The sequence below is a fragment of the Lytechinus variegatus genome, chromosome 10 (assembly GCF_018143015.1).
Source record: "Lytechinus variegatus isolate NC3 chromosome 10, Lvar_3.0, whole genome shotgun sequence".
In the NCBI taxonomy this organism is placed as follows: Eukaryota; Metazoa; Echinodermata; class Echinoidea; order Temnopleuroida; family Toxopneustidae; genus Lytechinus; species Lytechinus variegatus.
The window spans coordinates 28,793,680-28,821,445 of record NC_054749.1 but is presented as its reverse complement, the minus strand read 5'-3'; the positions used below and the strand labels follow the sequence as shown (position 1 = coordinate 28,821,445).

At 34.9% G+C, this 27,766-nt stretch overlaps 1 protein-coding gene across 1 annotated transcript in view; it reads right to left on the bottom strand.

The window, feature by feature from the left end:
• LOC121422302 (cytoplasmic phosphatidylinositol transfer protein 1-like) overlaps window positions 1-27,766 on the bottom strand; it is a 76,755-nt gene that overhangs the window by 4,071 nt on the left and 44,918 nt on the right. Inside the window, exons 5-9 of the mRNA XM_041617246.1 lie at window positions 26,774-26,845; window positions 6,292-6,390; window positions 5,722-5,781; window positions 4,169-4,264; window positions 1,158-1,221 (exon numbers count right to left, since the gene is read on the bottom strand). Coding sequence (XP_041473180.1) covers window positions 1,158-1,221; window positions 4,169-4,264; window positions 5,722-5,781; window positions 6,292-6,390; window positions 26,774-26,845 — 391 coding nt within the window. The remainder of the gene's footprint in view (window positions 1-1,157; window positions 1,222-4,168; window positions 4,265-5,721; window positions 5,782-6,291; window positions 6,391-26,773; window positions 26,846-27,766) is intronic.

The following is a 27,766-nucleotide window of genomic DNA, read 5'->3' as shown; positions in this document are numbered from 1 at the left end:
ATCCATGTTTACTACGCTTATCATGGAGATCATATAACTGGTAAGCTTATTGTTTCGTAGCATTGAATATTTCCATGAGTTAACTACCTACAGCCTTAGTGTTCAAAATATGTAGCAAAGAAATGACAATACAGAGAGTCAATGAAAGCAAAGGAGGAGTAGAAAGCTGCAATGTTTAAACAAATCATGATGTATGTACCCCCTCTACTGTTGATTGACATGCCAATCCCCATATTTGGCAAGAAGCATCCATAAGGCAATGCATCAGCAATATCTAACTTAAGAAAATTAAACAGTTGTTGTATTCATGTTTTTGGTTGTGATTTCCATGGCCAGCAATAAACATATATTTTTTTTAATTATACTGATAGGACATTTGGGTCACCTAATTTGTAAAATGAAAGCGAAGTTCAATCCTGTTTTAATATGAAATTTGCTAATGCAGTATGGATATGGTGCAGTGAAAATCTAATCAAGTTGTATAAGTTTCAAATGTACCAAATTTCTTCAAAGCGAAATTTTTAGAATATGTTTAGTTATATCATTACTGCTGCTATTCCTATCCCTGGAAGAGCCAGATGTCCTATTGATTAAGTCCACTGTACCCTATCTTTGGTCTTGAACAATACTGTGCCCTCTTAAAGTCTCCTAAAGCGTTGTGGCTCAGTGGATTAGTCTCTGGACTTTAAAACAGAGGGTCATGGGTTCAAATCCCAGCCATGGCCTAATTTCCTTCAGCAAGGAATTCATCCAGTGTGCTGCACTCAACCCAGGTGAGGTACATGGGTACCAGCAGGAAGTAATTCCTCAAAAAGCTGTATGCACCTCAATAGGTAGCCTAGCTTAGCCGGGTTATAATAATAGCAGGGCCCACTGAGAGAACAGTTTTCGAAACTGAAGTTGCTACCCTGGGTAAATATACTGTTATTATTACTATCATTATTATTATTCCCTCATTGTGCTGTAATATGGAAATGTGCTCTAAAGACCTTGCCCTAAACATATTGAAAGTTGAAGCTTGCATCAGGAAGAACTTTCCCTTCAGATATTTTGGAAGGAGGTAGTTTGTGATAATCAGGCCACATATAAATAAACAATGCAATGAGTTAAAGGGGGATTTTACAGGTTGTGTAATACTTTGTGTGAAATGAACTTACCATACCACTCATCAATCCATGAAAAAGCTTGTCTGTGACCCAGTAATAGGATGTCTTGTATTGCCTATTAAAATGGAGAAAATGATAAATAAAGAGAGTATAATTTACAATATAGTATCCAAGTTGACTACTGTAAAATCTGTGTGAAAGGCAATCTCCATATATACCAGTCACCTGCCTAAAGTGACTATTTATACCACAATTTCAACCAAGGCATGTGTATAAGAAAGTAGTCACTTGTCTTTACTAGTGACCACAATAAACTGGTGAATTCCCACAGAAGAACATACATGTATTTTGGGGCTTCCTGCCCATAGTGACCTATGATTCTTGTGGAGACATAATACATATCTGTCTGCAGCAGCCACTCATCCACTACCTTTGAGCTGTCACCCGGGGGGGGGGGGGGGGGGGGGGGGGGCACTTACATTGACAAGTGGATACCATGCGCGACCAAAAAAACACATAAAAAGGATGTCTCTTTCACGTATGTAACGTGATAAGGGTGTCAAAAACACAAAAATAATGAAAAAAGGGTATCTTTTTTGCTAGGAAAACTATGTGTTAAGGGTCGAATTTGAGGGGATGATAAAACAAACTTAAAATGTTTTATAAAGGATGCCCTTTTTGCCCCAACACTTCGTGTTTAGAGTCCAATTTGTGTGAGGTGTAGAAGGTGGGGTCGTACTAAACCTTTGAATTTAAGATTTTAGCAAGAAATTATTGTTCGCTGCAACTACACAAGTCTTGCTTTCACTTCATTATGTTAATTTCATATGCTGTAGATCTATAGTGGTATGAACCTCGGCATTCCATGCCCTGGATAATAATACTAACGGGATCAAGAGCTTTCACATATTTCCATATCTATCAAGCCACATGTTTTAAGCTGGTAGTATCGAGTTTTAATGAAGCCAGAAATATAACTCCCGTTGAATATCAATCAGATTTAAGGATTAAAAAAAAGAGCTGTTCAAAAGAATTTGAAGTCATGATAACACCTATATTCCTGGAAGTGTTTAAAAAAGGGTCAACTCTTTTAATTTGTCAATAGCATCATATAACTCACACAATACTTTAACGGACTTTATTAATTATAGCTTTCCCACCATGGTTAAGAACACCTGAACGGTAGAATATCTCTAATGAAAGCTGATATATTACTCTGATGAAAAAGTTATCTATACACTAAATGGAGCTGACAACAATCACTCCATAAAAAGTATGAGGTTACATTAACTAAGGATATGGGTCTGCATGGTATGGAAAAATAACAGTGAATGATTTTTTTTAATGTATCTGTATCTTCAATAATGCAAAATAAAAAAAAATATTCAGAAATTTCAAATTAAATCATCAAGATTTCTGTATACAGATGAAAATATCCCTTTACTTTTATCAGCAAGACTCCATCATTCATTTCTTTTTGGTTAGATAGGGTACTACAGTGTTCTTGTATGCACATTAAATGGATGGTTAAAGAGCAAGCATGATGACGTGACAAAATGGCAGAGAAAGAGATCAAGCTTTATGACAAAACACCTCTGCAAATCATTTCCATAATGAAGGTATCAGCATTGTAATGATGGTTTAGCTCTAATGACTCCCTAAGGCTATAATGACATGTTACTTTTCATTAGTGAGCAGATCTCAAAGACTTTGTTGGATATAATGCTACTAGTAGTAATCCTTTGGATATAGGTGGGAGCGTAATAGGTCTTTTATGATATTCTCTCTTTGTAAAGTTCAAGGAGTGGGATGTTGAGAAGAAAAATTTAAAGGGATGGTCCAGGCTGAAAATATTTAATCTTAATATATAGAGTAGAATTCACTGAGCAAAACGCCGAAAATTTCATCAAAATCGGATAACAAATAATAAAGTTATTGAAGTTTAAAGTTTAGCAATATTTTGTGAAAACAGTAGTCATGAATATTCATTAGGTTGGCTGATGTCACATCTCCACTTTTCGTTTTCTTATGTTATTACATAAAATCATAATTTTTTCATTATTTCATACTTGTGTAAATAATATGTCTCCCTTATATTGAAATAAGTTGCAGCAATAAATATCTAATGCACTAAATCAGTTGTCAATCCAATTTTCTAGTTTTTGGAGGAAAAAATGTGAATAAACCTAATTTCATATCATAAAATACAAAAGAACAAGTGGAGATATGACATCATCAGCCCACCTAATGAATATTCATGACGACTGTTTTTATAAAAAAAATTCTAAACTTCAAAATTCAATAACTTTGTTATTTGTTATCCGATTTTGATGAAATTTTCGGCATTTTGCTCAGTGAATTCTACTCTATTTATTAAGCTGTAAATACTTTCAGCCTGGACCACCCCTTTAATACTTTAACAAATAAAAAAAAAGGAACACAATTTCAATCAGGAAATAGAACAGGGGGTGTTTCACAAACTTGTTTGAATAAAGTTGAGAGCAAAGTTCTTTAAGAACGACAGATGAACCTTTCTTACTTTCTATACCATCACCAATGAACATTTTGGTGTATACCATTTACCACAAGCCAACATCAATGAAATTTTTTTGTACAGGTATCATTTACACATGCAAGACAGGATCACTCTAGTCATTTTCAAAGTCGCTCTTAACTTGCGAACGGCGTTATGAAACACCCACCAGAAACAATACAATGAGGTTATTTATGCCGACTGCATGTAGCAACCTTCTTGTGTTTCACAGAGATGAACTTTATACCTCCAGTATCTGTGTGCATATGCTATCTCATGCATATTCTCAAGGTTAGACAAATAGTATCCATCTCTTCAAAATTATCTAATCAATGCAGTGATTCATACTGTAAGCCAATTCAACTCTACACCATGGCTGTACAAAAAAATCATTTCTTAGTGGGCCAAATTGCAAAAAAAAAGTATATGGGGGGGGGGTGGGAGAATCCCTTCCATCTCCTGCTATGTGTACCCTGCATGTACATGAAACACTTGCTGGTGTTTTTCATGTAAACAATGGGATACATACCTTATGTACGAAGCTTTCCACTTTTGTCTGTAGACCCCAAAGCTCAAACTTGACCCGTACCAATTTGTAGGAACACATAATAGGATTACTGGTCTCCTGTGGGATTTAGATTGGTGACAAAAATGAGATTAAAGTTATATTAAAATGTGAATTCCACTCTGATTTCTCATGGCAAAAGGAAACAAGTGGCAAAAGGAAACAAGTGACAAATATCAAATTTCCTGTACCATTTGTATGATGCCGTCTATCTAAAAAAATATTCTATTCCCAGGTGTAAAAAAAGGGAAAAATTAGAGGGTTGGGATAAGTGTTGTAGTACACATTGAACTGTTAAAAAAGACACAAAATTTCATCAGATGGGTCTCTAATGATTATAAAATTCTCAAAGATAACGGCAAATTATTCCAAAAGAGAAAGTGCTAATGCAGAGAATGTATGTTTTTCAAAAGCTTTTTTTTTAGAACATTCTTTTTTTTCAGTTTTTTTTAAGAACATGCTGGTGTGATGATCTAAGAGTACACAGTAGTGTATAAGGCATGACATGATCTTGGAATATATTTATAAATTTACAGCTTCTATGCTAGAAGAATTTCAAGTCTATGTACCTGTGAATTGTAAACCAATGGCGCCTTGAATGATAATACCATGCCTTGCATGATATAGCTAGCAGCAGGGGGATTTGTGTATAAAATATGGTACAGAGGAAGAGAACGTGAAGTGAAATAGGAACATATATGTATATATCCAAAACTAATTTTTTTCATGTGCAACCATCTTTCTCTACCTATTGCATGACAGTTTAACACATACATGTAGTAAAAGATTTAATTGACTTAATAACATGGAAGTATTAATGCTCATATCGAGTGTTTGAAGCGGTAAGAATATCGCTCTGAATGTGATTAAACATAGTCAAATTATCTGCCATGGATATAAAGATAAGAATGTGAGATCATCTGACATTCAACTCATAGAAATTCAGTCTACTTTTTTTTTAATTAGAGCAATTTTTAACCTCCTCAGAGCAGCTTGATTACAATTTTGTTCTCACTCAACATTTCTTCTGGTTTACAGTCCTTTTCAGGACTACTTCCAAGAAAGAACACTCTACTCTCAAATCTCCACTTTCTCGTCTATCCACTTCTTCTCTTCTTCTATCCACTGTTTCTAGAACACTCCACATGGTATACCGTAAACCACATCACCAATTTTGGAAACATCTTTCAAAATTTTCATTGAATAATGGAAAAATGTTATTGCTTAAAATGATGGAAATCAAATCATATTATGACATGAGAATAATACTGAAAATCAAAAATCAGAAAAGAAAGTGTTGATCCAGAAAGAACTATCCATGTAAAGATTTTTGTGCACAGAAGGTACTATGTAAAGAGAGTTTGCAAATTCGTCATCAAATTTGACCAAGTTATAATTCAATACTGAGGCCTTCTGTAGATTTATTCTAACTCCCTTCTGTTCACCATATGAAATGGAATTTCTATTGAAGGAGATAAAAAAATTAAAATCATAAATATATATCTAATCCAACTCACCCTCCAATCCTTTTGTAAATGACCCCTCCCAGTCTTTTTTGACTTGAACTTTGTAGGATCCTGAAAAAAGGACAAATATGAATATGTTGATGGGTTAAATGCATCTAGGTTACCAACTGGAACCAGGTGTGACCAATTGAAATAAGATGAGATTTCCAGTTGACAAACTTCAAACTTAGTACAGTATAGTATGTGTATCTAATTGTATTTGTTCCTGGGCTTTGATTTTTAAGTTTAAATAAATTCAATAGTTCGTATTTTTATACTGAACTAACATAATGTTTATGTAAAAGAAAATAATTCAGCATTATGCTTGACATAAGAATTTTCTTGAGTTGAATTTGATTCAAATAGCATCTCTTTAGTCCATACCCCTGCCTGTTTGACCCCTAATAGGGGAGTTGGCTTGGCAGTATCCTCGGCATAAAGTAAGTACTTAAGAAAGTCATCAAGTAAAGCATAGTAATGTCACAATGATGATTGAATGTAATTAAAATGTGTTTCATCAAATATACAGGTAGTACACATTATCATTTTCTGAAATATCAAGAATAAACACATTCTTATTACCTCATTTTCCTTGTAATACTTTTCTGGAACATTGTTGTATGCTATATCAACATGGACGACTTCTCTTTCACTTAATTCTGTATCTGAAAGACTAAGGCACTGGAGAAAGAAAATAATGGAGAATAAAAGTAAATAATAATTTATATATAAATTTACAGTCATCAGGTAGATAGCCCTTTATGAAGGGCTGGTTTTCAAAGTACCTCAGGCATAAATATAGACATATAACAAGTGTACGGTAACAAAATAAGGATAGAAAATGTAACCCCAAAAATATTACTAGGGGAAATGATAGAGAACAGTAAAATGTAATGTTAATCACGTATGGTAATGTGAAATAAGTGAAAACCCTTTTTCGTTATTATTTTTATCATCTTGGCAATACATATGTACTCTTAAAATTTTGATTTGAAAATAATAAAGTTGTAAAAAAAGAAGAATTTTCAACCTCCATTACACTGTATACCTGGTATTTTCTGATTTGGGTCAAATTCCTGCTTGGAAAACAAGTTATTTTCTTTTATCAGGTATATTCAAGTGAGTAAGAAAGTATCCATTGTAAATGAGATTCAAAGGGTGAGAAGTGTTGAATAATCAATAAAGGAGAAGGAGGTAACCATATAACCTCCATCCTTTTAGGCATGCATTTCTCAGGAAATGACAATATCATATAATATCTATGAGTGGACCTCGGAGAAAGTGTGTCAATACTTATCATCATGCAAATACATGATTCTAACAGTCAAACCTCCCAAAATATGGGGGATGTTCAAAACAGCAACTTCAGTTGAGTTGATGATACAGCATTGAAGATAATGAATGATCTAGAATTTTTTTCTAATATAATTCAATTAAAATGACACCCTAATGAGGTGTTGCAAGAAAAAAAAATGCAATTAATTGTAAATTTCCTTGCGAGCATACAGTTGATAGATCCTTTCTAACTAATGCAAATCAATTTGAACTTCTTGTTTCAAAAGGTAGACCAACAACAATGTTGAGTGAAAGTTTGCAATTTTAACTGAAAGACTTACAGTTGAATTTGGGACCTAAAATTGCCTTGCAACTGATTGGAAGTTTCTTGAAATACTCCGTTAAGTCATGTAAGAATAATCTGAAAAGACAACCTCAAGTTTTTTGTTTTTTTTCTGAGCAACAGTAAAACCATGTGCCCATGTGTTTACCGGTGTTACTGATTATCAATGCATTTGGTTTTCAGTTAAATTTTGTCTGTTGTATTTTCATTAGTGCATTTGCATTGAATTACGATAGGGATAATTAAAGAAAAAGGTTTTATCAAAGGTGTCAAGACTACATTATGTATAAGACATCCCCTTGTCGAAATCTTGTCACAATCTTGAGTTATTTTTTATTCTCACATGTCTATGTCCAAACAGATTAAAAGCATTAGCAGATCAGTGGCGAGCGCACAGAAGCGTTGTTAGCATACCAGAATGCTAACATTAGGGCCAGTCACACCTTTCACAGGCGACCACCGCTAGACGCATTGTTTTCAATATAACAGAGCACAAAAAGTAAGCCTACCGGTATTCCTAATACTCTAACAATAAAAGGCTTAGCCGAAGCTAACAGTGGCGCTAATGTTAATACAAATCACTAACAGTGCCAAGGGCACCAATAGTGATGATGTTAGTGAATAATTTCTCTCTTTAAAACTTGTCTCCGTTTCTTATACCAAGTAATTTATAATATACATCGACCAAATTAAAGGGGTATTCTCGGCCCAACAATATATGAATAAATTGAGTACTGAATATAAAATTAGATGAGCAAATTGCTCAAAATCTGATAAAAAATAACAAAATTCTTGAATATTAAAAATTGAACACTGTATTGTGCAACTGATATTACTGAGCAGCATGTGGCCATGAATATGCAATAAATGGAACGATAATGCCATATCCTCTAGCTCTTTCCCCTTTTTCTGATTTCATCAAAAATTTGAAATGAACTCGTAATTGTCTCAAATGTAAGTATGTCGACCAAGTAACAAAATGATGATTTTTGAAGCAATATTCTGTGTGGACAAAATTTAAATAAACCTAATTTTGTATGATACAACAGACCCTCATTGCATATTCCAAGAGACATGAATATAAATTTCACCGAAATAGGGCCTTATGCAAAATTTTAAGAAACCATATTTTTTTCTACTCATTTCCAATTTTTATCAATTTGTCAGTGTTTTGTTTGTCTCACTTTACTGTTCGAACTGTATTATTTTCTTCAGCCTGGAGCACCCCTTTAGGAATAGGAATATAGCGGGGGATGTTGATTAGTGCCAAGATATATGATCCTTTTCAAAGATTTTTTCTTACAAGATATATCATTTATTTAGGTGTTTGAAGACATTTTAATGAATAGACCCTACATAAGAAAGAAAAATAGCTGATGAAATTTATTGCATGATAACCATCATTGGCAAATACTCTATCATGATCGTGATGAGTGAAGTCTGTGAAGAGCATTTTCAAACAAAAGAAACCGATGAAAAGTGGGAATCCATTTTTTTGTACAGAATCTCCATCGTTATATCATGATAGGCATTTTAAAAATCTTTTTAAAGCTTATTCAATATTTTTTAAATTAATAATACTACCTGCTGCCATTTCACGTTTAAAATGTAATAATTCAATTTTGTAGGCCTATATGATAATGATTGCATCCCTTTACCCTTTCCTAGACAAGATTTTAAACTTGAAGGACGTGCAAATAATCATAACTAAATTTAAGTTAAATCTAGATCACTTCCAAGACTACGCACAAATTATAGATTTTGCCTAACTCTAATCCCCTAAAAAAAGCTTTCTCTGCCCTTTATGTAGTAATTCTACCCATGTTGTTAAGAGATGATTTGTTAATGGATAATACTGATTGTGATGTCAAGCGTTGATCTCAGATGTAAATAATGCATTATAGCCATCGCGGCGAGATTACTAGTTGTAAGAGGGGCCCTTTGTTAGTGCAGTGTTAGTGAAATGTTACGCTAACAGTGGCTAACAACGTTTCTGTGCGGTCGAAACAGTTCGTTATCAATATTGGCTTCATAAGATAATATCTCACTCGCTCAGCAACAGAGAAACTGGTACATTCACTCATTTCTTCACAATTCAGTTTTGGTAATAGCCTCCTTTACAACTTACCAGATTCTCAACTTGGGAAATTGCAAAGGTTGCAAAATGGAGCTGCGCGTATTGTAACTCTATCTAGCAAGCACAGCCACATCACCCCAATATTGAAAACTCTTCACTGGTTGCCCCTGAAGGAACGCATGGTCTTTAATATCCTTCTTTTGATTTTTCATATAGTCAATGGAACTTCCCCCAGTTACAACAAGTCTTTGATGCATAATTATTAATTACCAACCCTCAAGAAATTTACAATCCCCATCATCTATTAAAATCTCTTACAAATTCCAGTTGCTATGAAATCATGCGGGGAACAGGCCTTTGCTCATGCAGGGCCTAACCTGTGGTATTCTCTTCCACAGAGTTTGAAAATTCAGACTTGAGTGTCCACCTTCAAGGGCAACATGAAAACATACCTGTTTAAGAGTGCTTTTTGATAGACATTAACTTATTGTTCAGACATGTATCATATGTAAATAGTTGTTGTTCTGCTCTGAAGCGCCTTGAGCATCTAATCAAGATGGGAAATGCGCTATACAAATCCCATGTATTATTTTATTATTGTTATTAAGATGCTACTACATGATAATACCATTATTAGAAATCATGTTTACTCTACTAATGAACCCATTGGTAAACAGTTAACTTAATATCTACTGTAGATCATTACATTGGTAAATTGCCAATTCGTCTACTGCCATCCCGTCCACTCACCACATGGTCTACATTCATTTCGTCTAATGCCATTTCGTCCATCAACATTTCGTCTACCACCCATTTCGTCCAATCACCATTTCGTCTAATAGCCATTTAGTCTAATAGCCAGTTAGTCTATAGCCAATTCGTCTACAACCATTTCGTCTACCAACCATTTCGTCTAAATCCATTTGGTCTAATGCCAAATCGTCCATTAACCAGTTCGTCCACCGTTCATTTGGTCCAATAGCCATGTCGGCTAATTTCAGTTGGTCCAATATCCACATCGTCTACTTATCAACTCGTCCAATTGCCATTTCGTCTAATAGTCATTTCGTCCATCAACCATTAGGTCCAATAATCAGTTCGTCTACTAACCATTTCGTCCAATTCCCAAATCGTCCAATAGCCATTTAGTCTAATAGCCATTCGGTCCAATAGCCATTTCGTCTAATACAAATAATTTGCGTTATCCGAGGAGGGGAGCGAAATGACTTTAATACCTTGAAATTATTGATGATATTAGTTAAAAAAAAACCCTAAAAACTATGATGATAACTACTATCGCAAGGGTCGATTCAGTGGGTACAGCAATTCAGGCACCCCCATCCCCCTAAAACGCACACACACACATATAAAAGGGGGAACTAAGATGGGGAAAATGGAAAAGGGTCCTTTTAATTTAATTTGTCGCTCAATTTTTATTTTAAAAAAGAAAGGAGAATATTGTATTCCGATATCAAAATACGATAAACAGATGAAAGACAATATAGCCTTTTAAAGAAATATTATTGATCAATATACCCCCCACCCCCCAAAAAAGAGCTCTTCCCGATCTGTCCTTTCTTCTTTCCCTGTACTATCCTCTCCCTTTTTGTTCGTTTCCCGTCGCTAGAAGCCCGCCTGCGCCTAAAATAAATGTAGGCCTAGTAGTATTGACAATAACGATGAGTATAATGTTTGTGATCATGCTGTAGCAATTAATGGATATAATAATAAGAATGATAATCATCATAATGATACTAATAAATAATAATAATAATAAAATTCACAATAATACTACTAATAATAATTATTATGATGATCATATTACTAATATTAACAAAAATGATAATAATAAGGATAATCATAATAGAAATAATATACATAATTAAAATAATTACTACTACGTAGGCGCGGATCCAGGAGTTTACAGGAAGGGGGGGGTATTGAAATCACTAGAGTAGATTTTTGGTCGCGAGTATATAGGCCTGCCGGGTATAATTATAACACATCCCTTTTGCGGATCTAGCTTTTGCTAATGGGGGCAGGGGGGGGGCTGTTGCTCGAAAAATGTTCATTCATTTATATATTCCCCTGTCTGCGGATCGAAGAGGGTTTTTTCCGTGTTTTTTTTTGCTTGCGCGAGCTGATCTTTTTTTTTTATAAACATTTTATTTCATGTAGGCCCACTATTATTTTACACATAAAATCGTAAGTCTTGACACTGTTTGAAATCCTGAACATTTCTCTAGATTAATAACTAATGCGAGGATTGCAAGCGCGCAGCGCGAGCTGAGAATTTTCCATATACTGACATGAAACAGGGGCGTTTTAAGGACTGCGTTTAGGAATTCTTGAAGATACATATTTTACTTTTGTAAATGCAACATCACAGTGCGAGCTGAAATTTTCCTATATTCAGACCTCAAAACGGGACACTTTAATCACTTTTTGTAAATTTGTACATAATACACGTCTAAATAAACAATGCGAGCGCGGGTCAAAATTTGTGATATTCTGACATGAAAAATGACGTTTTAAGGACTGTTTGTAAGCATTCATAAAGTGGATACATAGGCATTTCGAGGAGGGCAAAGCGTCCGCCCCTCCTTATTGACGGCCCCAAAAAAGAGAAAAGGGTGGGGGAGAAAAAAAGAGAAAAAGGGAAGGAGGGAAAAGAAAACGGGGAATGAGACGAGAAAAAGCTGAAGGAAGGAATTAGACATTGACAATCCACGTCACTATATATCCAGTTAAGAAATGAATATACAAACATGTGCACGGCGAGTTAAAAAAAATTGATATTTCAGGACACTTTGAACACTCCCTGTAATACAGGATACATAATTATCTTAAAATGAACAATTACTGCAATTATTGCCGAAAATGTTGGTTAATTGACATAAAGAAGTAACATATTAAGGATTGTTTGAAGGAATTCAAGAAGAGATGGATGTATCATAAATAAAAATGTGAGCGCGCAGCAAGAGCTGAAGCTGTTTCCCTATTTTCAGATCTCAAAAATGGGAGATTTTAATCATTTTTCTTTTGTTATTATGTACAGGATACATATCTCAATAAATTATTAATGCGAGCGCGAAGCATGAGATGTTTCCCTTTCCTTTTTTCCTTTTCTTTCTCCATCTTCCCTCTTCCCTTTTTTCCTTCTCTCTTTCTTCCCCATTTTTTTCTCTTTCTCTTCTTCTTTCCCTCTTTTTTTCTCTCCCTTTTCTTTTCCTCTCTTTCCTTCCCCTTTTTGGCGCCCCCTATCGCCAGTATACCATTCCGTTTTTCCTCGCCCGTATCGTGTATGTATAACCTCGATAAGACACACATTGCTTCCCCCTTTGGGTGGAAAACACTTCCATAATGCAAAGTAATCAATGACGAACAACACTAGTCAACAGTGATAAAATAAATCAAGAAGTTGAAGAGAATTGGTAATTAATTAGGCCCACAATCGCGAATAGTGTCGACTCGGGTCGTAGAGGGCGCTAGTGCAGCATAGTAGACCAGTATGCGTATTAGACGAAATGAATATTAGATGAAATGGTGATTAGCCAAAATGGCAATTGGACATATTGGCTATTAGACCAAATGGCAATTAGACCAAATGATTGTTAGCCGAAATGAGTTTAGACCAAGTGATAGTAGACCAAATGCAGTTAGACCAAATGGAACATGGACGAAATGAAAGTAGACCAAGTGGTTATTAGACCATTTGCCTTTAGACCATTTGGCTATTAGACCAAATGGGAATAGACGTAATGATAGTGGACAAAGTGGCTATTGGACCAATTGGCAAAAAAATACCATTAGACCAAATGGCTATTAGACCAAATGATAATAGACGAAATGGCTTTTAGACGAAATGGCTATTAGACGAAATGGTGATTGGACGAAATGGTAATTGGACCATGTGGATAGTGGACCAACTGATGGTAGACGAAATGATATTAGACCATGTGGGTAGTGGACAAAATGGCAGTGGACGAAATGGCAATAAACCATTACATTGGGGAATCGAGGATCTCGAGGGCAGGGGGGGGGGGTGCAGATTCGTATTCCACTTTTGTTTGCATCCAACTTAATCTAAATGGGTTATGTGTTATTGTGAATTCTTCAACTGCAAATTTCATTAAAATAGATCAGACTTCACAAGTTTTGAAGGTTTCTAGCTGAATGTGATAATTCTCAAATTCCTGGGAATAACTTTGACGATTAAATTTGATTAGCATTTTTGCTTGTAAGAGGAAAGCTCTCAATTACACTGTGTACAGACCCACATACACAAAATCTTTCTTTGTAGCAGTCTTTGAAAAATGTGGAGCAAATTGGGATGCATTCCCAGGAAAATCATATACAAAGAGGAGGTGATGTGGTTGTAAGAGGGAAAGGTTGTTCATCGTATTGATGGTGTGATGATCTCAGGCTTCGAGCCCATACTACCATAGATTATACTGTATGTCAGATCATAGATCACTGTGTTCCAGTTTAAAATCTAACAAGATTCAACAGTGATATTGTGAGTAATGGGTAATAAGAGCATAACACCCTACTTGTTTGCCTGTTCAGGGCTCTTTAAATATCAATTGCAAAATCAATTGTTTCTATGACTAACCCTGACAAAAAGTTATGATCGATTGTAAATACATGTACTAAGTGTGTCTCTTTATGTTAGACCCCAAGGTAGGTGTTTTATAAAACTGTAAGTTACAAGTGACTTTATGAACGACTGGTGACCCTTTCTTAAGCATTGTTCTTTTTAATTTCCAAGGGGAATCCACACTTAACAAGCTTTGCTTCTAGTGGACCCCCCCCTCGTTTCCATTTATGCTCAATTTCAAACTGTGTTTTTTTTTTTAAGAAGCATGAATGTTCATCCGTAAAATTGTATCTGATTTATATTACTTTGTATTATGTTTTGAATGGAAATGGAATAAAGAATTGAAAAAAACACACGAAATCAATGAAAATTCAGAGTACATGTACATCATTTACCACAAGACAGGATCGCCAGTCGTTCATGAAGTCGCTCGTAACTTACGAACAGCTTTATGAAACACCCATAGGGTATCACTAGTAATGACATTCACACCATCAGCGTTCTCTTTCAGGAAACAGATATATGCCAATCGATGAATTCTGGGAAGCAGAGTAGCACCGCCAGAATGATTGCTTTACCGATGATTCGATACGATGAAGATTTATGCTAACTAACCTATGATTTACAAGGAGGAGAGAGACACTGGTTTACCTAGATCTCAAACATCTTGTGTTTCTTTCCAGATCTCTTTCATTTTGATACAATTGTAGATCTTCGCAAGATTGAGAAACGAGAGAGGTGCAATCGCTAATCTCTTCAATCTACATGCAAGCTGATCATCCACGCAGTTGCCCCAGTTTCTATGACTGATTGCAACGTTTGAATTAAAAGGCCATGCATAAATGTACATACATGTATGAAGTATGGGGAAATCATGATTTTTATCTCAAAGCATTTTGTAAAGAATTGTTCATATACATGTAGAACACAGTCAAATGTCAATGAGGAACATTATGAAATTGTATGATGCAAAACTTGAATGCCAAAAAGTTATCCTCAGAAATATCACTATCAAGGTGTGTGATGTTTATGGGTTAAAAATTGAGCTGCGTACATGTATAATTTTTTCAAAAATATTTATTGCCACTCCTTCTGGAATGGTACCATGAGCATATAACAGACACTTAGTAATTGTACAGTACATTAATACAGCTAAATCTCAGAACTTTACATTTCCAACAAATTGATTAATGTGCCCTTTACTCTAAAACAGTCACATAAATCCTGGTCACTCAGATCTTTCCTCATTTTCTGGTTTTCTTTATGAATATACGGTATGTTGTTTGTTTCCTTGAAGTCTAATCATCACATTATTACTGCTTGATGGATGAGGCCTGCATGTAAGACTAGCGTAAGAGACACATGCAAAACATGGTGGTAGTATATGGAGAACTCTGAGAGGGGCAAATTGAATTAGGGAAACGAGAATGAGATGGATCTCGTTTATTAGGATGAGCGCCGCTCCAGGCGACGAAACAATCCGCCACTTGGTTTCTTCCACCCTTAGGATGAGTGGGTTTTCCTCGTATCAGACTAGCCGCAGTGAGAGGGGCACTAAGCAGCTAATGGTCAGTCTGGTGATTGACATGGACATGGTCAAAGAAAGTCGTTCTTTTTTTAAATTTCTTAACATGCACTGCAAAAAACAAGTCTACTGTTTACACTGAACCCCCTTAGGTAGAGAGTCATATTACATGCTGGGGGAAGTGAGGGGGGGGGGGGATGAGATGCTCACAGTAGCATTGCTCTTAACGTGCCAGAAGAATTTCAGCTCAAGATGGGATTTATATGTGTACTATTTGGTGACAATTTGCAATAGCGGCATGTTAAGAGTTAAGGATAAGAGTATGAGATACTATATTGAATACCTGTAAAGATGAAGATGAGACATCCTTAAGTAAAAATAGTAATAATTTTTGAACCTGAAAAGAAGATTCATCAAGAAATTGTAAATCTAGCAAATGAATATTCAAGCAAGATTTAAATATAAAACTTTTGCAATGTAAGATTCCAACTTTGGACTTCATGAGGAATTCATAGCCTCAGTTTGTAAAGGAAAATAAGAGTAAATATATTTCTTTAACAAAAGAAATTGGGTGATTTGTACAGAACTAGACTCTGATTCCACAGATGACATGTAGACAACTCATATACTGTTTGCCCAGTACATTACAAAAAAACCTTTCACAATTCAACAAAAACAGATCATTATTCAGCAACAATAATCAATTAAAGAAAAATCGAGCAAATCACACTTTAAAATAAAACAGAACTTATCCAAATACATGTACATGTATGTTCCATATTATTATATGTATTCAAAGTTTTTAACAAGAGCCAATACTTCTTTCACCTCGCAGTGGAAAATGCTTCAAGTCAAATACCAAAGTGATAAATTGTTTCTTAAATTTTCTCTGCCAATAACTGAGAACATTATATGATATCAAAGCAAATAATCACAGGCCATCAGATCTCATTCGGAATCAGCAGTTGGCAGTCTGACAATTCATAGCAGTTAAAGGCACATCTTTAAAGGCCACCTTCACTTTGGTTGACAAATACAATTAACATCTAACAAAAATAGTCATATATCACTTCTTGTCAATTTTTCATACGAAATCAATTCTAATGGGGGACATTTGGTCACCTTTCACCATTTTATATTCATTGGGTTTTTAATGAATCCTTCAACTATAAACCTTTAAAATCAAATCTGTTTAACAAAAAAACATCCCTGTGCCCAGGAGACGGCGTCACAGAGATCATCGGCAGGCCTCAGTCCCTTCGCATCAATCTTTCAACAAATTTTCCTAATGTTTAATACTGCAGGCATCCAACCATGTAAGGGGGTGAGCCAAGCGTTTTTAACTGATAACACTCATAGAGGGGCTTCTCCCATACCAAATCCCTACGTGAGAAGATATCTGTGGGACTCTACATACAGTACATGTGTACCTTGATTGATCAGAGTTCCATCGCAACAATAAAAAAAAATCAAATGTAAGTCTTAAATGCATGCTCCTTATTGGTCAGAAATTCAGGTTGCATTTGATTTTCAGATTTTTTTTCTTTATATTCACATTCATAGATTTAACTTTCAGCAACTGGCTCTAGGTTGAAAATGACAATAGATATCAATTGATAATCTGAGAACAATTTTAAGATTCACACCTTATTATTTATTTCTGAGTTTGTAAAAATAAATTATTTTGATATTTCCACCCAAGACATTCTTCTTCACTTGAAATACATTTGCAAATATCTTTTCTCAACAAAAATTGAATTCCTTGCTGCCTTCTGTATATTCTGTCGAAAATCTGTGAATATGGCAGTCACTAATTCGCAGTAAGCTTTCACCATCTATATCATTTGCTTACACTCTTAATTCCGAAGAGTCAACTCATTAAAATGTCTCACAGACAGGAGTATGGACCATACATGTACATGTAGTACTGATAACACTCACATCATCCTTTTATAAGTACCGGGTAGGGCCTATGCCCCAAAATACATTTTAAATGCAAAATCAAGTAGTGAATTATTAACTGAATGAAAACAGCAAATGTATATCATACATGTACATGTAGTACTGATAACACTCACATCATCCTTTTATAAGTACCGGGTAGGGCCTATGCCCCAAAATACATTTTAAATGCAAAATCAAGTAGTGAATTATTAACTGAATGAAAACAGCAAATGTATATCAATCAAATTAGAATTATATCATATCCCAGAATTAAAATACACAAATATGCATGACCTGGGACTACATATCTTGCTTTATTCCCAAAGCACACTTTAATTGGACAGCAAATGATGACATTATTACCAGTAGATCTTGGTTGGAGATGGCATTAATTGGAAAGGTCACAGCTTGTAGAAAAGGGCAGCCAAACACATCTTGGCTTTTATACTACCATAGATCTACAGGGAATTTCTTTGGAACAAATTAGACCCTGCCTGATGGCTGGTCTGTAATCACTAGTGAGATTTGTCAAAGAGATTTGTGAGTAGTGTGGTTTAAAGGCACAAATTGGGTTTAACTATTAAGAAAAAAAGGTTCTGATGGAATAAGAGGTATACTGTACGACTTCCTGAAGTATAATCAACAATTGTATAAACTTTATAGATGAAATTGAATAAATAAATTGTCTATATAGGTGATTAATATTAAATTGAGGTTCACCCTGCTCCAAAGCATCCAGTTGTCAAGACCATGTGAGTGTCTGGAGATGGTAGCATGCAACACACAAACACCATGGCCCTGTTGCATGAGTATTATGGTAACTTTGCCATCCAATGGTAACTTTAAACTTTCATTGAATCACTGATTTTGATTGGCTGATGAGCATTGTTATCATGGTAGTTACCACCTGATGACAATCGGCGTGCTTTTAAAGGGAATTGTTAAAAACGGTTCATCTTTTCCTGAATCGAAAAAACGTATCTTCCTTATTAAAAGCAACCTGTTTACAGAGCGAATAATCCGATTAACTCACATTCTACTGAAAAGTTAAGCAGATGAACACAGCAATAACCACCTCCCAGAGAAACAGTATTTTGCGCGATGCAGTTTATCAATAAACTGCATCGTGTCTGTTTCTACAGAGAAGTTTTCCAGAATTCTGTTTACTTACGCAGCAGGTAATACCGTTCAACGATTCTCTGTAGAAACACACCATAGTAGTAACTTTTATGCAATGGGGCCCATGCCAGAAAATTCTTCATGGTGTACGGTAGTACTATTATTGTGAAATCATATTAATATCTTGAGGAATAAATGACCATCTGGCTTATAAACTCTAGTCATTCCTGTCTGACCAAAGAGGGTTGCAATTATGATTGAATTGTCAGCTGAATCTTTGATTTTGATTTTCAATCATGGACAGTGTCACTATTAAAGAATATATGATTTACAGAAGCAGTCAATCATTATAAAAAGTGCTCTTTCATACCTTGCAAACATATTCAAGACAAAAAGAGCAAAATATCAGATTTAAAAAATCTTTTTAGAATGAAATTACAGCATAGTGTAGAAAAACATTATATTCCTTACCTTCAATAGATAAATATTGTTTTAATTAGATTGCATGTTAAAAGAAAGTCACTTAATTTTAGTTTGAAAAAGACATACACTCCAGAAAATCTTATTAGCACAGATGTAAATCAACTCAACACTGAAATGTATCCAATCAAATGCGCGTAATTCTGATCATCTACACTGTACATAAAGATGATTTACAGACAATGATGCTGTCATTTTGACACACTTATCCTGACTCAGATAGGATCATTTGATATGAGCATCATCGTTTATGTCCTCTGCTACAGAGTGTTCCAATAAAAATGATTAGAGTTCACTGAAAATGTAATATCATCATTTCAATCAACCACACCCCAATGCAGTGAAAATAAAATGAAAAATAAAAGATACTGATTTCCCATCTGAACAACACTATTAAAAACCAATTTATTCCACGCCAATTTAAGGTCAAAAGGTCATTGCAGCTGGTCATGATTTTTAAGATAAATTCTCTAAAATCAAAGCGAATTGTAATAACCATCATCAAGCGAGCTATTGAATATGAAGTAAAACCTGCTGAAACTGTGAAAGCTCTCCAACATGTTTAATATGCTTATTAACGTGTTATAGCATACCATACACGGAGGGAAGAGTCATCTATATGTTTATGAAGAATTGCGTCACATATTTTTCTAATCACTGAGTACCTACACTGTTCGAAAATTTATCCTTAAAATAAAAGAAGTTCCTGTAGCAGAGTCTCAAGAACACTTGTAATCTCACCAGATTGAATAGTCTTACATAATATCATGTAAAATTACAGGAAATTAATATTTGGTGTATGGAACCTTACAAATTTCCTTAAATAAAACACACTTTTCTCCTTTTTAAACAGACCTGTTCTGTTAAATTGCAGAAAAATTCCTGTTTTATGAATTTACAGAATGATTCTGTTATTGCTTTCTGCAATTTTTCCCTGTAAAATCAGGGTTTTTTTTAACAGTGTAGTTACTATTTTTTAAAAGAAATATTTGACAATTTGTCACATAGGCCTATTCCTTGATACATACATACATTTTGTCAGATTTTGTTTGATTGAAGTTAGTGATTGATTATACCCAAATAAGAAATTTTGCAAGAGTTAAAATAAAGAACTTGTAATATGTAAGAAAGAAAATACCCCTATTTTGTTATTCAAAAATTTGAAGATATATCACAAGAGTTTTCTTTACGCCAAGTGGCTCTGACCATGTGAAAGTGAATCAATGTTTAGATGTGAAGCAACAACAATGCCCATCCTTTCATAAGAGTGTGGTTGCTGGCTCATGCTACACAAATCCTTTTGGTCTGAATTTGCCACCTAAGGCCCTGACCGTGTAATACAGACTTTGTGCTAGACTTGAAATACATGTATTAAAGTCCACTTGTTGACAAAAAGTTAATAAAAAAACAACATGGTTAAAGGCATGTGTGAATGCACAGAATAACTCACTTTAATAAACCACAATTAAAAAAAAAAACTATCCCCTCTGATGATTAAGTGTGATAAGTGTGTACAGAAATCAGCATTAGATGTGAAGTAACTCTAGGATAATCACTCCTTATATGTCTAGGTTATCTAGCTTGATACACTAAATGGTTTTAACATAGATCCAAATACACTGTAAAGAGTGAATGTTTAACCTATGGATTTAGATTTATATCTTATAAGACTTTAACTCAAATCATATTTTGATTGAAAAAATAACCTTGAGGATTTAGATCTGAATTACGAAGTTGAACTGGTCACTATTAAACCACAAAAGATCTGGATTTATTTTGAATTCTTGTTATCAAGTAAACTGTGAGGAATTAGAAAAAAAAAATATGGTTGTTTACTGATCATCTGCAAGGTGCAGGCATATCGCTAATTACCATTTTCCATTTTGACCTAGTAACTTCCATGACTTGTGAAAGTTGATTGAAAATACAAAAATCCCCCAAATGAATGTATTCATGCAATGCAACAGCGTGGTAGAAGCTTGTAGTTTGACTAACTTTTGTACATGCATGCACTTTCTGGGCCACTAAAGCATAGCAATTGAATGTGGGCTGATTTTACCTTTGACAATACACAATAACCATTCCTATAAAAAGTGACCCCCAAGATCAATCATCAAGCTTTACATTTTGGGGCCCAGAAGCTGTACAGCAGAATTAATAATTTGTTCAAAAAGCAAAGAGTAAGTGGTTTTCTGTCATTTGCACACACTCTATCTGCAATAATTGCAATTTCTGGCAATTGTATTACATGAAATATTCAGGGAGGAGCAACTCACCGAAGATAGCAATCATATCACAAAATTAAGATTTTAAAAATTCATAATGTGTTGGGTTTCTGCCAAACCTTATGTTTTCTAATTTTCCATCTTTTATCAAAACCACCTTTACATAAGAGTGGACTTCCTTGTAGGGACCTGGGAACAATTCTTTTTTTAACAGGGGGTGCTGATGTACTGTAAATTTGACAAGCCAAAAAAGAAAGAAAAGAAAGGGTTTCACTATAAGAATTGAAAGTCATTATGGTCCCAATGAATTTGACAACAAAAATAAAAGGGGGGAGGGGAATCACTACAGAATTAAGGTCATTTTGGTCCCATGAAATTCGACAAGCAAAAAAAAAACCGAAACAAAACAATCAAAAAAGTTTCTACAAGAAATCCAGGGGTGCTGCCTTTGGAAAATAATACACACAGCACCCCCCCCCCTCTCCTGGAAAATCTTGGGGGGTGCTTCAACACCCTCAGCTTCCATGGTGATCAATCTATTCAATGTGCAAGATCAAAGCATATTATAGGAGGAAAAGGGTGTTTTCTATGATAGCTAACGTATACATGTATCCAATGAATATCATTTCATGCTTGTTTAACCAAGTATGACACTGACAGAAAACATTAGCATGGGAGAACATCTGTTAAAAGGCATTCAGTAAATTTGGCAAGGATTCAAAATAAAATCAGTGTTTAAACTGTTGTTATCAAACTTAACTTGATTGTACATGTAAATGCTTACATTTTTCCTTTGTCCATGTTTATATGTTGTCAATTAATCATGCATTAAAAAGAACCTAAACCAAAATAATCAGCATCTTGCTATTGCAAAAGGATTAAAAAAAGTTTCAGGTTCAAAGGCAAAAATGGTATACTATTGTCAAACACCACATCCCACCCACCCCCTCCCCCTCCTTCTTCCCTGACATGTAACTGTCATTTCAGATATATATTTTTGCATATAAATATATTAATGTGTAATACTGGTAGTTTGATGATTTATTGGCTATCAGCATGACTTGTAGTTATCAGTCTTTTAGAAATCACATTAACACTATATATGGTTTTAAGAGCGTTTTATGCATGACATATCAACAACGTCTTTATAGGCATACCAGATCAACCACTGAATATGATTTCACAAACTATTCAAATACATCTCAAGATAACCTAGTTCAAACAAATAATGTTTGCACATACTCTTATAGGCAAATGATTTAGTGATGAAAACACCTTTATAGGGCAAATACTGTATATGAGAGTTGGACATTGACCTATTCCCCATTGATATCATTGAATTCAAATCATTAAAGATTATGATTACTTTTATTTTTTTTTTCATTATTCCTCAATTCCATCCTTTTCTTGATATCTCTGTATCACTTTATTTAACATAAGCATGTTCACATGTATATCTTTATGTTTTTTTTTGTTTTTACAATCTGTTGTGCTTACATGCATTTACCTGTATATATTTTTTATTGGAATTGAAAATAAACGAATTGAATTGAATAAATGCATTATTATACAAATATTGACTGCACATGAAGATGACTGTATACATTATCATTCTTGAGGTGCTTTTCATACCAGTCCTACTATCACCCTAAGGCCTTTGCCGAGGGGTGATAGACGGCCAGTAAGAAAACCACCGAGAAAGTGATGATTTCCACTGTCAATCCAAATACAAAGCAGTCCATATTTTGTCAGCGTTCATCCGAACCGTCGTATCAGTAAATTTGGGTTTTAAAAAAATTGATTTTGAGATTTTTGCAGAAAATGTATGTACCAGTCCTATTCTATTCATAACTGAATTTCTAGGCAGCAATTCATTTTACTTTCTGAGATATACACAAATTTTTAATAAAATGCGCAAATCCCATTGGAAACATGTACTGTAGCAGATCGATAACACGTTTTGACTGACCACGATTTCAATGCGCGCGGTTAACCAAACTGTCATATCGACAATCTGCACTGCATTGAAAGCGATACAACGTTATGACTGACCGTGCGTATTGAAATTGCGATCAGGGTTGCTGTATTCCCTATGGTGTCTTTATACAGGGGAAATCTAAACTGCTCAAACCAAAATTAAAAGCATGTAGCTCTGTTGCATTACTTTCTCTGATCCTTGCTTTTGTCAAGCTATTGTCTTGGTCTTTCCAACCATGTATTTTTCTAGCAATGAATATGTTGTAAGGCTGGAAAACAAAGTGTGAAAATTATAGTAAACTTTGAAGTGGATTTTCTCTGAAATGGGTTTGCACCATCGTATGTGGATACAACGGTTTGGATGACCGCCGACAATTTGTTTGATATACCTCATCGTTTATTACATACATGTAGTACATACAACTCTAGAGCCAAAGATTTAACTTTTTGGACCACTAAAGTAATCCTCATCTAAATTCTAATTTGATTTTCTAAATCACTTTGTCCTTTAACAAGCTGCTAGCTCTGCTGCTGGTCTGGGCAACTGATACATCCACATGGCCAATGCGCCGTTGGCTGCACGTACATGACTGAGCAGCAGCAGCGCAGCAAAACACAACCAGTTAGCTCTATCCAGCTAGATGCCCGCAAAGGAACAAAGCTTGTGGCCCCACCTTCAAGGGTTGTATAGTGTATACTATCATAGGGTTAGATAGAAAAAAATTGACAGAAAGTCAAACCGCTGAGATGAAGAGGCGGAATAGCACCGCGTCACATGATGCAGTTTTAACCAATCAGTGATAACAATCTTAGTATGAATTATATAAATTTGCTTTAAATCTGTGCATGATGTTTTATCTGTTCTTGGGCTGGTTGCAGAATTAGTTGCAATTAAATAACAAATCAAATGCAAAGTTGATTTTCAACCAATCACATAGCATTTCAATTTTAAGTTTACAATTATTTTTCTGCGTAGGGCTTCGATATGATCCAGAAGCATGTGCAGTCTTCCTTTCATGCCAATGATACAAAAGCAATAACCGGGGTGTTCAATGGTGTAATACAGAGAGGATTGCATCAATTATTCAACTCTGGCAGTGTTAAATTTGTGGTGCTAGTTAAACACCCTTTGGTATCATTACAGTTCACTTTAATTTACATTTCAACACTCTTCAAATTGTGTTGTGTTCAAACTATTTTTAACACCTGAGGGTGTGTGGTCCTCTGGTGACACCAATTGGTGTCAGTTTTAGCATCCCAGTTTTATTAGAGTGTAATAAATACTACCCTCTCCCGTACTCCCATTGTTTGATGTATGAAATCCCCCATTAATATCTGCATGTGGATACATGAAGGAGGATATACATGCAGATTTTCAAATAAAATGGAAAATGGTATGAATAAATGCTTTTTATTTTGTTGATGAACAAATCCATGTGCATGTGGATCTTGTGAAAAATTTATTTCAACAGTGAAAATATATTTGATATTTAAACTTTATTGTTCTTATCAGGGGAGGGGGGGGTCAGAGTGGGGAGTGGAATACTATGGTGGCCCTGAAGGGACATCGCATATAGACCAAATCGGGAATATTGTCGAAATTGGCGACGTCGTGAATTTCCTCGTGAATAATTCGCGACGTCGCCAATTTCGTTGTGAATTTGTTTTGCTTGCCTGGGCGGTATGCGGCTGGGTTGAAACCAACTCGCCTGCTGCGAAATTTACGACGTCGTGAATAATTCGCGACGAAATTCACGATGTCGGAAATTTCGTTGCCAATTTCGTCGTGAATTTCAAATTCACGACGAAATTGGCGACGTCGTGAATAATTCGCGACGAAATTCACGATATCGTGAATTTCATCGTGAATTTCAAATTCACAACGAAATTGGCGACGTCGTGAATTTCGTCGCCAATTTCGTCGTGAATACTCGCGATTTGGTCTATATGCGATGTCCATTCAGGGCCACCATAGAATACAAATATGCTCTCAGTCAATGAGATTCAAGAATTTCAGGAGCTTGAAAGTAGTTCTTTTGGTGTGAAGCACTCCCATTGACTGTTTCCTTATGCCATGTATTTTAAGCTTCTCCATCCCACTTTCATCACCTTTAATACCTATCTCATAAATTGAAAGGATGACTGCACTTTACTTCCTTCATACCTTACCAACATTTAATTGCCAAGCACTTGCTGACAAAATGCAGTCAAATTAGATTACATAGCTCATTATACTCCACATCATCGTAAATTTATACAAATTGATTCAATTTGATGAGCTAGCTGTACATGTATGATGGTAGCAATAAAAAACCATGGGCTCCGGAGCCCAGATGCACTTGCATACCATGCTGTTTTACATCACTGGTTCAACGCATGACTGGGCAATTTTTCGGTTTGGAAAGTATTTTTGATAGTTTGTCCCCTATTTTTTTTCTTCAAAATAATATTGATAAGAACAACTATTTTAGATCTTTTTAGATCTTTGATAATTAAGTTGAATCTTGATTCTTTTCTTGGTCAAGGGACATTATAAATATGCATGTACAGTGCAATTGGAAATAATGCATAATACAAAGTCTGAGTTGAAGTAGAATTTTAATTTCAAACTTTCTGTTAATAAAATTAATGTCATTTTTCAGACCATATATGGGGATTTGAATTCTTAAATTTTTTTTTGTCAACACCGGGAGATGAATATACCCTCTTCTCTTACAGGCTGCTGTAAAAAAAAAAATCCTCCATCCTCCCCGAATCAATTTTGACAAGTTTGTGTTATAGAGTACCGAAGTGTGACGTCACAATGTCATGACAACGAACCGGCAGGTTCTAAACTGAGTCGCAGCTGCAAGATCGTCTATATACACATTTGTATTTGCAAAATCGTGATATGTTTTGTCCCTGGTTGTTACCATCATTCTGAGAGTCATAACAGGGCACCGTTTCATAAAGCTGTACATAAGTTAAGAGCGACTTTAAGAATGATTGTGATCCTTTCTTGTGGTAAATGGTATGATAAATTGGCGATGGTTTAGCACGTAAGAAAGGATCACCTGTCGTTCTTAAAGTTGCTCCTAACTTACGAACAGCTTTATGAAACGGCCCCGGTTCATTTGTTTAGAACCAGGCCGCCATGACACCATGGCAACTGACGTCATCACTTCGGTATTCTATTCTGCCTAGTCAAAATCTATATCAACTTTTGTGCACAATGCACTGTGAAAAGGTTTAATTAAAAAGAAAACACTTTTGAAGTTTCATCCCCTACTTCAAGTGTTAAAACTATCATCACATGTATTCTACATGTATGTACTAAAATTGATGCCAAGTTAGTGATTATTACTTGATTTTTCATGTTCTGACATAATTTTGCAAGTATATTGTAGATCTTTCACTTTGCATGTACATGTACATGTAAATACAAGATCTTTTAAAAGGAGTGTTGTGACATTTTACCTGGGCAACCAATATTATTTGCAAAATAAAAAAAAATACTCACATTATCTGTGGTCCCTGAGTTATTCTCGTATCTCGTATCAATGTGGATGGAAAACTTCGGAACAAAAGAACACTGTGAACAAAAGAAAACCAAAAAGGACACATTTAGTGATGAAATCAAACAGACTGACATATGTGTAGTTCATTGTGCTACATGTAGTCCCTCAATAATGGCGACCTATGCGTTTATACTAAAACAAAAACATATACGTGTTCAGAAAATTAAAAAAATAATACAGTGCGTAATAAAAAAGTTTACACTTAGAAAAAAAATCTTGTAAAATTATACATTTGTAATATCTTGAAGATTTATCCACATTTTAACATTGGTACAGATCCATTTAAGCAACTGACGCTATAACTGTCAAAAAAATATTTCCGCTTGAGTGAGCACCACCTACTTTTGAAAAGTTAGTGAAAAATGATTTGTGCAGAACTTTGAAATAGTCATGCTCCAATGGTTATCAAAAAAATTGAATGCAATAACAATTTAAATAATGAATTTTGTAATAGGGCCAGTGAAAAGGATACCCAAGGGGAATACTACAGTGTTAAAGGGAAATCAAGCTTATGGAGTTTTTATGGACAGGTAGTCCTTATACAGGTTGTTTCTATATTAGGTTTGACTGTAGACCTATAATGAAATTATGATTCCCTCACTAAAAAGGTTCAACCAAAACAACAGGATATACAAACATGAACATGTGGATGTCACTTTGTATCATCTGTCAAATGAATAGCCATTAGAGTCAACTGACAACTCCTCAATATTTATGAAAAACAATGCTTAATGATCCAAAACCTGTTTTTCCTTCCCTGGGAGAAAATTCTTCGCTCTGAGGGACAACAGCTTTAAATCTGGGTCAGCTGATGGTCCACATCACTTAAAATCTTCAATAATTTTGACCTCGATTTGTATGTCTTGTAGGGGGGGCATGTAATATCATATTTATTTGCAGAGGGAATAATAGAAAGTTAGCTCCTTGGATGTAAA